Source organism: Bufo gargarizans, chromosome 6 (assembly GCF_014858855.1).
Source record: "Bufo gargarizans isolate SCDJY-AF-19 chromosome 6, ASM1485885v1, whole genome shotgun sequence".
NCBI classification, from domain to species: domain Eukaryota; kingdom Metazoa; phylum Chordata; class Amphibia; order Anura; family Bufonidae; genus Bufo; species Bufo gargarizans.
In genome coordinates this window covers 365168602-365182725 of record NC_058085.1, presented here as the reverse complement: position 1 = coordinate 365182725, position 14124 = coordinate 365168602, and the positions used below count along the sequence as shown (strand labels likewise).

Genomic DNA, 14124 nt, shown 5'->3' with positions numbered 1-14124 from the left:
CCTGCACTGGACCTGTCAATTTAACTAAGATGCATATATATGTGATTACTGCAGCAATACCCAAAAAGTGGCAGCAATCTACCTCTGTGTATTAAGGTGAAATTGAGCGTCAAGCATCAATCGTCCGTTTAACTGCAAATATGTCAGCAGTTCAACAAGATTTAGATGGCGATATATTAGACTGCCCATTAATTATGAGGCACATTAATTCTATATATAAACTAAGAGATTCAATGTGAATGTGTAAGCAGTTCAAAAAGATGCAGACGGCGATATATTTGACCGCCCTTCATACTGAGGCACAGTTATTCTATATATAAATTACCAGTTTAACTAGGATTGTGGCAGCAGGTGAACAAGATGCACGTGGCGGTTGCACTCAACCTGCACTGTCCTTGCAATCTCTCTATGCTCTCCCTACAGTGTCTAAAAACTCTCCCTATGATCTCCCTACACTGTTCCTGAACTCTCCGCATCTAATATTCTACAATTAAATGCTTTCTGCAACACTATTCTTAGCGCATAAGCAGTTGCCACATCTCTCCCTCAGCTCATAGTGAAATGGTGGAGACCACGCGGGATGAAACTTTTAAAAGTGCTGTGACATCACAAGGGATGGCTATCTGCTGATTAGCTAGCTGCATGACATTATGGGTCATTTTGAGTTCCTGGGCTTCTCATTTTCACTTTGTAACACGTGCAGCAGCCATGTTAGAAAAAATCTGATTCGTTACCATGAAGAGCAAAGAAATTTGGCTTTGCAGCCAACTGAATTTTTCCTAAACATCAGATGAAATTCCGCTTCGGATACTTCGTTTCGCTCAAAACCAGAAACTTACTTTAATTAGACATACTGACAAAAGCATGATTTTAGGTGCAACTACTCTAATTATAAAATCTGATTTCAGTTTTACTCCATAAAACACAACAGTAAGAATGTCTATGGTAATGTGACACATGTGCAACTAATCCCATTCAGAGCATGACATGATCACGCACATAGAACTTATCAGTTACAGAAACACAACCTAAAGGCAAACAACATGTTGTATGATGATTTACCTTACAGGATAAAAATATCCAAACCCAAGGTAACAAAAATATCAACCAAATAGGTCAAAAGAAAATTCATAACATAACCTTCAACTACAGTTTAGCTTTTACAGTTTAGATTATGCGGATATTAATTAACTTTCCCTTGAGTGAGCAGGGGGTAGAGTTGTGATATCATGATAGTCCTTGGGTATATATGTCTGTAGTTTAGGCTCAACATTCATTCTGGATCAATTTCTACTATGAAACTCCTCCTGATCTGTGTGCTCCTCGGAGCAGTTGGTGAGTTCAGTGGCTGTCTTCTATGATACATACATTGTTCACGTTGATACTTTTTCATTTTCTACATCTTTCTATGAGGAAAGAAGCAAACTTTTTCAATTTGCTACATGTATGATGTATATAACTGTATATAATATGGCTCCTTGTATTTTCTCAGCTGCTTTTGAGGATGATGATAAGATCGTAGGAGGTTACACCTGCTCTGCTTACTCCGTCCCCTACGCAGTATCTCTGAACTCCGGCTACCACTTCTGTGGAGGTACTTTGATCACCAGCCTCTGGGTGATCTCTGCTGCCCATTGCTACAAGGCGTAAGTTACCTGAATTTTTACCAAGACCGAACCATCAACGTCACATCAACTTTTGGCCTTTATCATTGTAACGGCACCGTTTCCGCAGACAAGGGGTTAAAATCCGTTTAGGCGATATGCCCCTTTCCGAGAGACAGGCACAGCTACTGCAGAACACCAACCTCCCGAACTGGATACAAAATAGCACTCCAAACTGGAACCTCGCAAATAGCTGTCAGTCAGACGAACAGGAAAAGCATCCAATCAGCTTACACTCCTGGCAATCAGTCTCCAACAGCATACAGGGAATCCCCCCAATAACGAGACAAGGCTCCGTGATCAGGGTCAAGCAGTGGTCTGATGTGCTGGCACACCCAGCCTGGTTTTTATTACAGTTTTGCAAATACAGAACAGATACAACATATCCCCACAATGCATCATGGTTTCCTCCCCTCTGTCCCGGAGACGACCGAAGACAATCCAATTATCTCTCAGGACAAAGGGGAGATCGCCAATACACACGTGGAGACAACAGGACAGGAATCACCACCCAAACACACAATGGCACACCCCCACAGCAAACACAGACATTTAACATATCCCCAGATAGCTCAAGTCTGAGTGCATATCATTAGTTGAATGGCACTCAGAATACACGAATACAATAATATTAGCTATCTGGGTGCCCTCACAGAACATACAATTTAACCGAACGCATAATAACATAAAACACAATTCTACAGACAGAGTTAAGCTGTGCGGCCGGTCTGTTTTCTCCTTTAAAGTTACTATGGGCCATAATCCTGAGGCAAGAGGCTTTTAAACAGCCCTCTCCAAAATCCGGTGGCGAGGTTGGTTTCGCCACAATCATATACTATTCTATATTGTGGAGCATTTGAGCTTTAGAAGCTAGTTTTGTTTGTAAAAGTGGTTGCTAAAAAAGGGAGACAATTCAATAGACAAGTTTTGTGGGACTAAAAAAAATTATTGCATCTGAATGCTCTAAAGATTGGTAATGGCCCTGGGGGTCATAACCAGAATATATCAGAAACTTTTAGCCAATAATAAGAACAGGTCATCAGTGTTTTATTAATGAAAAACCTTTTAACTGAAATAAGGAAAAATGATGTTTAGATGTTATGGTCAGATTTTTTTTTTTACTTTTTTGTTTTTAGAAATGATTAGTGTTAGCAGAGAATTTACTGTATAGTGTCCATTTTGTATAAATTGTGCCACTGAGTGTAGCTCCCCCTGGACAAGGTTAATTCTGGCCTCCTATCCTAGCAGCTCTTACAGGGACCTCCCATTAGGGGGTTAAGAGTAAACTTCATACACATCTATTCCATCAGCACTAAGGATAAAGCTCTATCATCAAAAATGGCTCAGATTTCAGTATCTTCTTGCTGTTCTAGCTTAATTTCACATTTTTATTCTTCAATATGTTGATTCACTGGGAAAGAGTCTCATTTATAGAAAATAGAGTCTACCAACTATATTCTATAATTTGCTTATGTAAATTAAAAATCCAGAATAATAAAAGACAAAGGTCTGGAGTCACAAATACATAGTAATTCATCTAATCATCTCTATTATGGATTAGACTGATAGATATACTGTATGTGTGACATTAGCTGCCCCATGTTCAACCATTGAAAGATAACTTCAAAAAAGTATTAGATTTTCATTTTTTCCTCTCCACACATCTGAAGAAACAGGGCATTCACTTGGGTGAGGAAAAATTGCAATACCATTCACAGTGTATGGACAACTATGGTGCTGTTTCTGAAAGAAAGCACAAATATTTCCTCCAAAACACTAATTCATTTTTAAATATTTATGAAATGAATTTAGGATTACAAATGTATTTGACAAATTTTTGCAGGAGCATGCAGGTCAGACTGGGAGAACACAACATCTTTTCCAGTGAAGGCACCGAACAGTTCATCAACTCCGCCAGAGTCATCAGACATGGAAGCTACAACTCCAGAACCCTGGACAACGACATCATGTTGATCAAGTTGGCCTCTCCCGCCACCCTCAACTCTTACGTCAAGACTGTTGGTCTGCCCGGTGGCTGTGCTGCTTCTGGAACCAGCTGTCTGATCTCTGGATGGGGCAACACCCTCAGCAGTGGAAGTAAGTCAAGTACTGCCAATAATGTTACTGGAACGGCAAGTAAAAATGAGTAGTGGTTATTGACACAATGTAAGATGGAGTTTACTCAGAGGTGGGAATTACTGACACAAAATGAGCTCAAGTTTCTTCAAAGGTGGAGTTTGCTGATGATGAGTGAATTTTTTTTTAAGACAAATCTAATAAATTTTGAATGGACTTAAATGAGTAAAACATGAAACATTTTCTAGGACCTCAATGATTGCTCGGTGTAGAAATGATTGAATTGATGTTTGTTTGGAATTTTTTATGTATTTATAGGTCTCATAATATATCAGATCTAATGTAAATCTTTTTTTTATATTTTTCATATATAAGTGGATCACTGTACACAGCTGACAATTCATGTGTAGCAAATAGTATCAGACCCATGATTAATGGATATTATAGGTGTGGAACAATATGTGTCATATAGATATGAACCACGAACTGCTATGGTGTAGAAACCATACTGTATCCGGGAGCCTAAAGCTTAAAAGGGTTTTCCCAGTTTTTAAAACTGATGATCTATCCTCCGGAAAAGTCATCAGTATCTGATCGGTGTGGACCTGACACCAGGAATCAACTGTTTGAGATGGCACTGATGCTTGCAATAGCACCGCGGCCTTCTAACAGCTTCGTCATTGGTCACATGGCCTAAGCTCAGCTCAGCCCCATTAATGCACTGAGATGCAATACCAAGCATAGTTGCTATACAATGGACGGCACTGTGCTTTGTGAGCAGAGAGAAGGCATTGGCTCTGATATGAGAGCTGGTGCCTTCTCAAACAGTTGATCTTTAGTGGAATCCGAGTGTTGGATCCCTGCTTATCAGATACTAATAAGTAGTGACCCATCAGTGGGATAGTTTATCAGTTCAAAATTCCAGAAAATCCCTCTAAGTCAAAGAAAATTTGCAAACACTGTGAATGATCATTTTATGTTTCTATCTACATACAATATGCTGAAACTGTATATTCACTTACTTTTAGCAAACATGCCCAGCCTCCTGCAGTGCCTGAACGCCCCCATCATGACTGCCGCCCAGTGTAGCAGCGCCTACCCAGGAGAGATCACCAGCAACATGATCTGTGTTGGATACATGGAAGGAGGCCAGGATTCCTGCCAGGTAAATGGATCTTCTTCATCTCATAAGTTTCAGATCTGTGACTGTAGAATGTGGACTGTTACGAGAACATATAGTCATCAAAAGGCCGTTATTCCCATTTCATGAAGACGACCTACCATGACAATGTGTTTATATAAATGTATCATAAAAAATCTAAAACTTGTTTCCCTAAATTATGCAATTTAACAATATTGTGAGGATAGCAGATTTTTTTTAAGGATTATTAAGACCAGGGTTAGTCTTGAAGGGCAAATTTTTTTTTTCTTTATTGTATTGATTTAAAGAAAGAAAACAGTTCAATGACAAAATCCTGCTCTGGCATTAATGTGTAACCACATTGTTTCCCTCTTTAAAAAAATTGGTATGGACATCACAGAGGCTCATTGAAAATGTCACTGTATTTGTAGATGCCATATTTGAGAGACACTATTTGAGGGAGCAGAGGTGTAGCTATATTGAGTACAGAGGTCACACTCAGGACATGCTGAAAGATGGTCAAAGATCCTTGTGCCATATTAGAAAGACACAACTGTTATTAATGTTATATGATTGTTTTGAGCCCCAAAAGCCCCAAATTACATCTCTGGGAAGGAAAATTCTGTAGCCGCATCTCAGAATATACAGTAGCTACAGATTATTCATTACCTCCTGTTGATTTAAAGTCTTACATTTTGTCTCTATATTTTCTCAGGGTGACTCTGGTGGACCCGTGGTCTGCAATGGACAGCTCCAAGGTATTGTTTCTTGGGGATATGGCTGTGCCCTCAGGAACTATCCTGGTGTCTACACCAAGGTCTGCAACTACAACTCCTGGATCTCCAGCACCATGGCTGCCAACTAATATTTCTCTGTGTTTCTTGTCATTTGTTGCTCTATTACTGGATACTAATACCTATCATAGTAACAGTAAGCTTTCTAAAAAATAATAAAAAAATAATTAAAAAAAACTTCTCATTTTTATTTGGATTCATCACCTTCAATCATCATTAAAAAGTCCAGCAACTTATCCTGATGCAAAAAAAAAAAACACTAATCAGGAGGCTACCCTTTGAGCTGCTCTTTGTAGACTAAGGGGCACATTTATTAATACTGGCATTTTAGACGACAGTCTAAATAACCCCTATACCTGGAGGTGGACCCACAGCCTCTTCTATATGTAAGACAGCTTCCTTGCTGTTTTATATTTTGACTTGTGATGAGCGAGCATGCTCGGCTGATTACCTGTTCGGCTCGAGCATCGCTATACTCGGCACATGACGGTACTGTGCTCAAGCGCCATGCTTGAGTTTCCTCCCCACACGTTTTGTGGCTGCTAAGCAGCCAATAAATGTGCAGGTAAGTACTGCCATCCCTGTAACACCAGTAGCCATGTTGGCTGCTGGCATTACAGTGATTGGCTGGCCGGAACGCGTCATCGGGTGCTCGGATGAATCATAGTCAGGGAGAGCAGAGCTACTGTGTGTGTGTGTTTTAGAGCAGCGATATAATTTTACCTGCGCTAAATTGATCAGTCTCAGGTGCTGAGGAAAGATAGTGCAGGGAGAGAAATTTGCTCTTTTTGCTATCAAAAGCTTTTTAAACCCCCCAAAGTCCCTTTAAGGACTACTGTGTGTGTGTTTGACAGCAGCTATTTTTCTTTAATACCTATTAGTGACATATACTGTACATCATCCGCAGACTTTGTCTTTTTGCGTAAATTCAAATAATCAGCGCCACATTTATTGTTTATAGTGTGCGTTTAATAAACATCAGTGACATATACCGTACCCCATCCGAAAACTGTTTCTTTAGCGTAAATTAAAATAATCAGTGGCCAGCCCTCATCTACTGTCTCTGTAGTGTGTGCGTGTAATGCACATCCCTGACATATACAGTACTCAATCCGAAAACTGTTTCTTTAGGGCAAATTTAACTAATCTGGGCCTAATATAGTGTCCATATTCTGTGGGTTTCTGTGACAAATACTGTCCTGCATCCGAAAAGTGTGTCTTTAGCGGACTGTAAAACAGCTAGTGACAAAACTAATAATATGAAGAAGGCGAGCACTAAAGGACGGGGAAGTGGGCGTGATACTGATGGTGCGCGCAGAGGCCTAATATAGTGTCCATATTCTGTGGGTTTCGGTGACATATACTGTTCTGCATCCGAAAACTACGTTTGAATTGCAAATTCCAATAATCTGGGCCTAATCTATGGTCCATAGTGTGTGGCTCTCTGTGACATATGCATGTAGTGTGTGCATGTAATACACATCCGTGACATTTACAGTACTTCATCCGAAAACTGTTTCTTTAGAGCAAATTTAACTAATCTGGGCCTAATATAGTGTCCATATTCTGTAGGTTTCTATGACATATACTGTCATACATCCGAAAACTATGTCTTGACTGTAAAACAATCTGTGCCACATTTAGTGACAAAACCATTAATATGAAAAAGGCGAGCACTAAGGGACGGGGAAGTGGGTGTGATGCTGATGGGAAGGGACGGGGAAGTGGGTGTGATGCTGATGGTTCAGGCAGAGGCCGTGGCCCTGAGTGCAAAGAAACTGTGCCTGCTGCCAGTGCACCACAAAAAACAAAAAATCCACCATACCCAGCTTCATGTCCAACTTAGCTGGGCGGCGCAGGACAACACTGTCCAAGTCGGACCAGTGCGGACAGTTGGTCGGTTGGATTGCTGAACATAATGCTTCCAGTTGGTTAAGCACCACCCTCTCTTCCACCAAGTCCAGTCTCTGTAGCCAAGAGTCTGGTCAACCGAATCCTCACTCTGATCATCCTTCCTCCCACCATGGAGAGGCTTGCCAAACGAGTGATCCCACACTCGGATATTCCAAGGAGCTCTTTCCAGCGCCACTATTATATTTGGCCCTTGCGTCCAGCATGCTTGAAAAGGGACCTGAGATATTGTGCCCTGATTCTCAACCTCTTAAGCCTTCACAGTCTCAAGAAGATGACGGTGATGAATGGCAATCATTCATTCACGAGGTTGATGATGATGAGACACAGTTGTCAATCACTGAGGTTGTGGTTAGGTCAAGTCAGGAGGATGAGCAGAGTGAGGAAGTGGAAGAGGAAGTGGTTGACAATGAGGTCACTGACCCAACATGGGAAGGTGAAAAGCCGAGCGAGGAGAGCAGTACAGAGGGGGAGGGATCCGCAGCACCGCAACAGGCTGGAAGAGGCAGTGAGGTTGCAAAAGGGAGAAGTCGGCCCACACCAAACAGGCCTGCAACTGTTACACTGAGCACCGCGATGCATAAATCTACCTTACCAAGGAGTAGGTGTTCCGCAGTATGGCGCTTTTTTGAGGAAAGTGCAGATGGCAAAGAGTGGTAGTTTGCAACCTGTGCCATACAAAAATGAGACGGGGCGTGAACACTAGCAACCTCACCACCACCAGCATGATCCGCCACATGGCATCCAAGCACCCTAACAAGTGGGCCGAACGCCTGGGTCCACAATCTGGGTCTGCGGGTCACACCACTGCCTCCTCTTCCCCTGTGTTACGCACTGCTGGCCAATCCCCTGTCGAAGGCGCAGGCCGGGATGGCCCTCGCCCTGCACCTGGACCTTCGCATGAACCATCAGCAACAACATCCACTTCCCTGTCCCAGCGTCCAAATGTCCATAACACAGTCATTTGAACACAATTGCAAATACCCAGCCACCCACCCACAGGCCATAGCACTAAATGCGCAACTTTCGAAATTACTGGCCCTTAAAATGTTGCCATTTAGGCTTGTGGACATTGAGGCCTTCCGCAGCCTGATGTCGGCGGTCATCCCTCGGTACTCAGTCCCCAGCCGCCACTATTTTTCACGGTGTGCCATGCCTGCCTTACACCAGCATGTGTCCCAGAACATCACCCGTGCCCTGACCAATGCAGTTACTGGGAAGGTCCACTTAACTACGGACACATAGACAAGTGCTGGTGGCCAGGGACGCTACATTTACCTGACCGCACACTGGGTGAATGTTGTGGAGGCCGGAATTGAGTTGGTGCTACCAGACTGAGCTGTGGCTCTCGCCACTCAACCTACAACCAGGCATGGTTGTGTCTGACAATGGCCGTAACTTGGTGGCGGCTTTGGAGCTCGGCAACCTGACACACATCCCATGCCTAGCCCACGTCTTAAACTTAGTGGTTCAGCGGTTTATCAAAACCTACCCCAATTTGCCAGAGCTACTAGTAAAGGTGCGCCACCTGTGTGCCCATTTCCACAAGTCGTCCACAGCTTCAGCCGGTCTGTCAACGCTGCAGCAGCGCTTGCGGCTTCCAGCTCCCCGACTGTTGTGCGACGTGAGCAGGCGCTGGAACTCTACGTTCCACATGTTGGCTAGACTTTGTGAGCAGCAGAGGGCAGTTATGGTATTTCAGCTGCAACATGGTCGTCACCTTTCGAGTCAACTGCCACTATTCACAAGCGAGGAGTGGGCATTGATGTCAGACCTCTGTGAGGTTTTAAAAAACTTTGATCAATACACACAGATGGTTAGCTGCGATAACACTATTATCATAACCATAACCATCCCACTGCTGTGTCTACTCAAACGATCGCTGCTCACAATTAAGGACGATGCCCTGAATGTGGCAGACGAGGAAATGGGGGAGGACATTACACATGGAACTTTAATTCCATCTGTTCAGCATGGATGGGCAGAAGAGGAGGAGGAGGATGAGGAGATTGAGAGTCATCCTGATGTCGACATCGACGTTTTGTTGGTTCTATGGAACACATGGCTTACTTCATGTTAGGCTGCCTTTCCCGCGACCCTCGTGTTATACGCCTTTTAGATAACAGATTACTGGGTATTCACCCTTCTCGACCCCCGCTACAAAGAGAACTTCTCATCTCTAATTCCTGTGGTGGAGAGGACGAGTAAACTAGTGCAATACCAGAAGGTCCTTGTTGAGAGATTGCTCCAAAATTATCCATCTGACAACACGGCCGGCAGAGTCTGTACTTCCTTAGGCAACCGAGGAAGGGAGACAAGGGGAACACACAGCAGTTCCAACAAAGGCAGGGCAACACTCTCCAAGGCATGGGACACTTTCATGACTCCCCGCCAGCAACCTCACCCTGAAGCGCGGCCTAGTGGTACAAGGAGGGAAAAGTTTTGGAAGATGGTGAAGGAATACATAGCAGACGGTGTCAGCATCCTAAATGATCTCTCAGTGCCTTACAACTACTGGGTGTCCAAGCTGGACACATAACACGAACTCCTGCAGCCAGCGATTTGTCTGAGCGGGTATTTAGTGCTGCTGGTGGTATTATAACAGATAAGCGCATCCGCCTGTCCACTGGCAATGGTGACAGGTTGACTCTTATAAAAATGAACAAGGCCTGGATTGCCCCCGACTCCTCTACTCCACCAGAGGAAAGCTAAGCTGATGATCAACATAAAGGCAATTTCAATCTATCATTTATGATGTACTCAATTCACTGTAGTGTATTCCCATGCACCTTTTCCACCACAAAAAAAAGAGTATATGGTTGAATCTTGTTTTCTCCTCCTCCAGATTGTATATATTCCCTCCACTCAAATTTTTTTAATAGGGTCAGCTCAACTGCAGGCCCTCAACTCAAATTTTTTCAAGGGTCACCTAAACTTCAGGCCCTCAACTCAAATTTTTTTATAGGGTCAGCTCAACTGCAAGCCCTCAACTCAAATTCTTTTATAGGGTCAGCTCGATGCAGGCCCTCAAATCAAAGTTTTTTATAGGGTCAGCTCAATAGCAGGCACTCAATTAATTTTTTTTTATAGGGTCAGCTGAATAGCATGTTCTCGCATATAATGTTTTAGAGAGTCTGCTGTACAGCATGCAATTGCATATAATGTTTTAGAGCGTCAGCTCACCTGAAGGCACTCTCAAATAATGTTTTAGAGCGTCAGCTGAACAACATGCACTTGAAAATAATGTTTCAGAGCATCAGCTCACCTGAAGGCACTCGCAAATAATGTTTTAGAGCATCAGCTGAACAGCATGCACTTGAAAATAATGTTTTAGAGCGTCAGCTGTACAGCATGCACTCGCATATAATGTTTTAGAGCGTCAGCTCACCTGTAGGCACTCACATATAATGTTTTACAGCGTCAGCTCAACAGCAGGCACTTGCATATAATGTTTTAGTACATCAGATCACCAGCAGGCCCTCGCCCCTAATGTTTTAGAGGGTCAACTCAGCAGCAGGCCCTCGCATATAATGTTTTACAGGGTCAGCTCAACTGCAGGCCCTTGCATATAATGTTTTACAGGGTCAGCTCACCTGCAGGCCCTTGCATATAATGTTTTACAGGGTCAGCTCAACTACAGGCCCCCATATATAATGTTTTACAGGGTCATCTCAACTGCAGGCCCTCGCATATGTTTTACAGGGTCAGGTCACCTGCAGGCCCTCACCTAAAATCTTTTAGAGGGTCAGCTCACCTTCTGATGATGACAGCGAATTCTTGCCTGGTGGTACTCTGGCACACATGGCTGACTTCATGTTAGGCTGCCATTCCCACGACCCGTTCGTTATACGCATTTTAGATAACACTGATTACTCGACCCCCGCTACAAAGATAACTTCTCATCTCTCATTCCTCTGGTGAAGAGGACAAGCAAAACGGTGCTATACCAGAAGGTCCTTGTTGAAAAATTGCTCCAAAGTTGATAGGGCAGACATCCAAATGGATCTCTGCCGTCACGGGGACCTTCGATCGCCTAGAAGTTATCTAGCAGGCCCTCACCTACAAGTCCAGTCTCAGTAGCCAAGAGTCTGGTCAACACAATCCTCACCATGATGGCACACTGGGTGAACGTTGTGGAGGCCGGGAGCAAGTTGGCTGCTGGCACCAGACTTGCCCTCCAACAGATACTTGTTAATGGAAAGTGTACTTATTCCAATAACAGGGCCGCTTAGGAGTGCTGTTTTGTTATCTATTGTCACTATCTCCCCGAGTCGGGAGTGGGTAATTGCCGCGCGCCTGCTGCCTTCCTTGGATTCTTGTGCTTTAATAACTTGACCCACCCTCTCTGGATGACAATTAGGAAGAAAAAGGGGCAAGGCAACAACAGCCGAACATATTTCAGCCATTGACCTCTCTTGGATGTGGTATCCTTTTTTCAGACTCCCTCTCCGGCATCAAACCCTAATTCCTTGTTACCCGTGATCACCATGGTAGGCGCAGAAAAGAACATCGAAAGTTGATGGATCGTTGCCTTTACGTGGACGTGCAATCATCCAGAGGTTATCTAGAGTCACCAATGCAGCAGCAGGCCCTCGCCTCTAAGGTTTTGGATGGTCAGATTAGCAGGCCTTTGCTCCAAATGTTTTTGAGGGTCACCACCAGGCAAACACCCTCCTTTATATGTAACAAAGGGTGTTTCCTTGTAAATTTTAGCACCCCTTTCACTTAGTGCATAGGCTTTATAAGTGTAGGAGTCCCACTATCTGAACAATTGTACCACAATGTGAGACCCTCCTTTATGTGATATACAGGCTCTTTCGGAGTGCCTCTTGCTTGTAATTTTTTGCAGCACTTGCACTTTATATACAATTGAATATACAGGAAAAAATGTTTCCTAACAATTTTTCCATAAATTTTTTTTTTTTTGGGGGGGGACAACATGGTTCCCAGCAGCGACCTGGGAGTCCAAGATGCCACCAGACATCATCCCCATGCTGTTCCCGATCCATTTCGGTGGTGTTTCTGTCACTTTCTAACCTTTTCCCCTCTGCAGAGCCTGGTTGTCTCCCATTGACTTTTAGTATACTCGGGTGCTCGGCCGAGCACACAAATATAGCAATGTGTTCGGGCTGAACACCCGAATACTTTGATGCTCGATCATCACTCATTTTTATCATTTTCTACACATAAAAAAAAAAAATCCACCCACTCCACGTCCATTTTCTTAGACCTAGCATGATCGGGGAGAAGTAGCAGCTTGCCGCTCAAAATGCGCTGTATTTCTGTTTAATAAATGACTCCCTAGGACTTCATGCGCTTGACCGTATTTTTCATTTATTTGCCCTGCATTCTGTCTGGATAGCTTACAAAACGAAAGAGAGAGGATTTATCATGGTAAAAAATCTCATTTTATTCAATACATATAACATGATCAATACAAGTAAGCCCTGAAGGGACAGGACATGGAGACTAAGCCACAATAGGGCTCTGCAATGTGGAGAATCACATTCGGGGATGATGTGACCATAAACAGCGGATAACACAACAATTTAAGCAGAGGCCATAAACAATGGAGTAGTTGCGGGTGCGAATGCTGTTCCCTAGTAAATAACAACTACCTTACTCTCAGTCATGGCATCTAAAAAATGGACACTGTAGGGTATGGGAGGACGGTGAAATATTAATCAAAAGATGGTGAAATACAAATAAATAAAGCCAATCGTCCCACCCTATTCCAGGTGCCATGTTACCTACCCATGTAAACTGGTGACACAGATCCCCAAACGCTTCAACCTCGACACGTGTTTCGCCACGTAGGCTTCGTTACTATAACACACTGCCAGGCGGAGGCTTTGGCCCAGCAATGTGTTCAGTGACGTCACCGGCTCTGATGGACGGGCTTTAGCACTGTCCTAGCCGTTTTACAGGCTAGGGATGCGCTAAAGCCCGCACATCAGTGCCGGTGTCGTCACTGGGCTCACTTCTGGGTGGAAGCCTCCACTGGCAGCTCGATTTGTCACCGGAACTCCACAAAATGCCTTTTACCTGCGCGGTTCGGAGCAAGCAAAGAAGAGAATCGGAGCATGAACTGCTCTGATGCTCTTGTCAGGGGGGCTGCAAGGGGGAAATTCTGGGTATGTCCGGGTTCTGCTCTAAACCCAGACAATAAATTTTGTGTCAGTCCAAACGTATGCTTTTTAATCCCTTGTGTTAGCTGTAGATTTACTGTGCATCAGTATTACAGGTCAATGTTAGCGTCAGGTCTAATTTATCACCGTGGACGTAACAGATCAGTGCCCACAGATTCAAGTAGTGGCCGCATGACAGAGTGTGAGCATGGCAGTGGCGGTGGCAGTAACAGGGACAATAGTGGCCCCATAACAGAGTGGAGCTGGGGCCAACAGCAGTGGCAGTAACAGAAACAATAATGGCCCCATGCTGGAATGGGTAGAGGGGGCAGTGGCAGTGGCAGTAAGGCTGTGTTCATATCACTGTTTATTTTTCTGACCAGTCAAAAGGACGGAAAAAAAAAAAAAAA

At 43.8% G+C, this 14124-nt stretch overlaps 1 protein-coding gene across 1 annotated transcript; it reads left to right on the top strand.

Annotated features, from left to right (window-relative positions):
* The first annotated feature begins 1292 nt into the window (after positions 1 to 1292).
* On the top strand, positions 1293 to 5746 carry LOC122940569 (trypsin-like). The gene is made up of 5 exons (XM_044297182.1): positions 1293 to 1335; positions 1493 to 1646; positions 3508 to 3761; positions 4769 to 4905; positions 5597 to 5746. The coding sequence occupies exons 1-5, from the start codon at positions 1296 to 1298 to the stop codon at positions 5744 to 5746; spliced, it is 735 nt and encodes a 244-aa protein (XP_044153117.1). The 5' UTR covers positions 1293 to 1295.
* The last annotated feature ends 8378 nt before the right edge of the window (positions 5747 to 14124 follow it).

Coding starts and splice junctions, on each gene's coding strand:
- LOC122940569 (XM_044297182.1), top strand. CDS start 1,296: ATGAAACTCCTCCTGATCTGTGTGCTCCTCGGAGCAGTTG. Junction 1,647..3,507: donor GCTGCCCATTGCTACAAGGC/GTAAGTTACCTG, acceptor AAATTTTTGCAG/GAGCATGCAGGTCAGACTGG. Junction 4,906..5,596: donor GAGGCCAGGATTCCTGCCAG/GTAAATGGATCT, acceptor ATATTTTCTCAG/GGTGACTCTGGTGGACCCGT.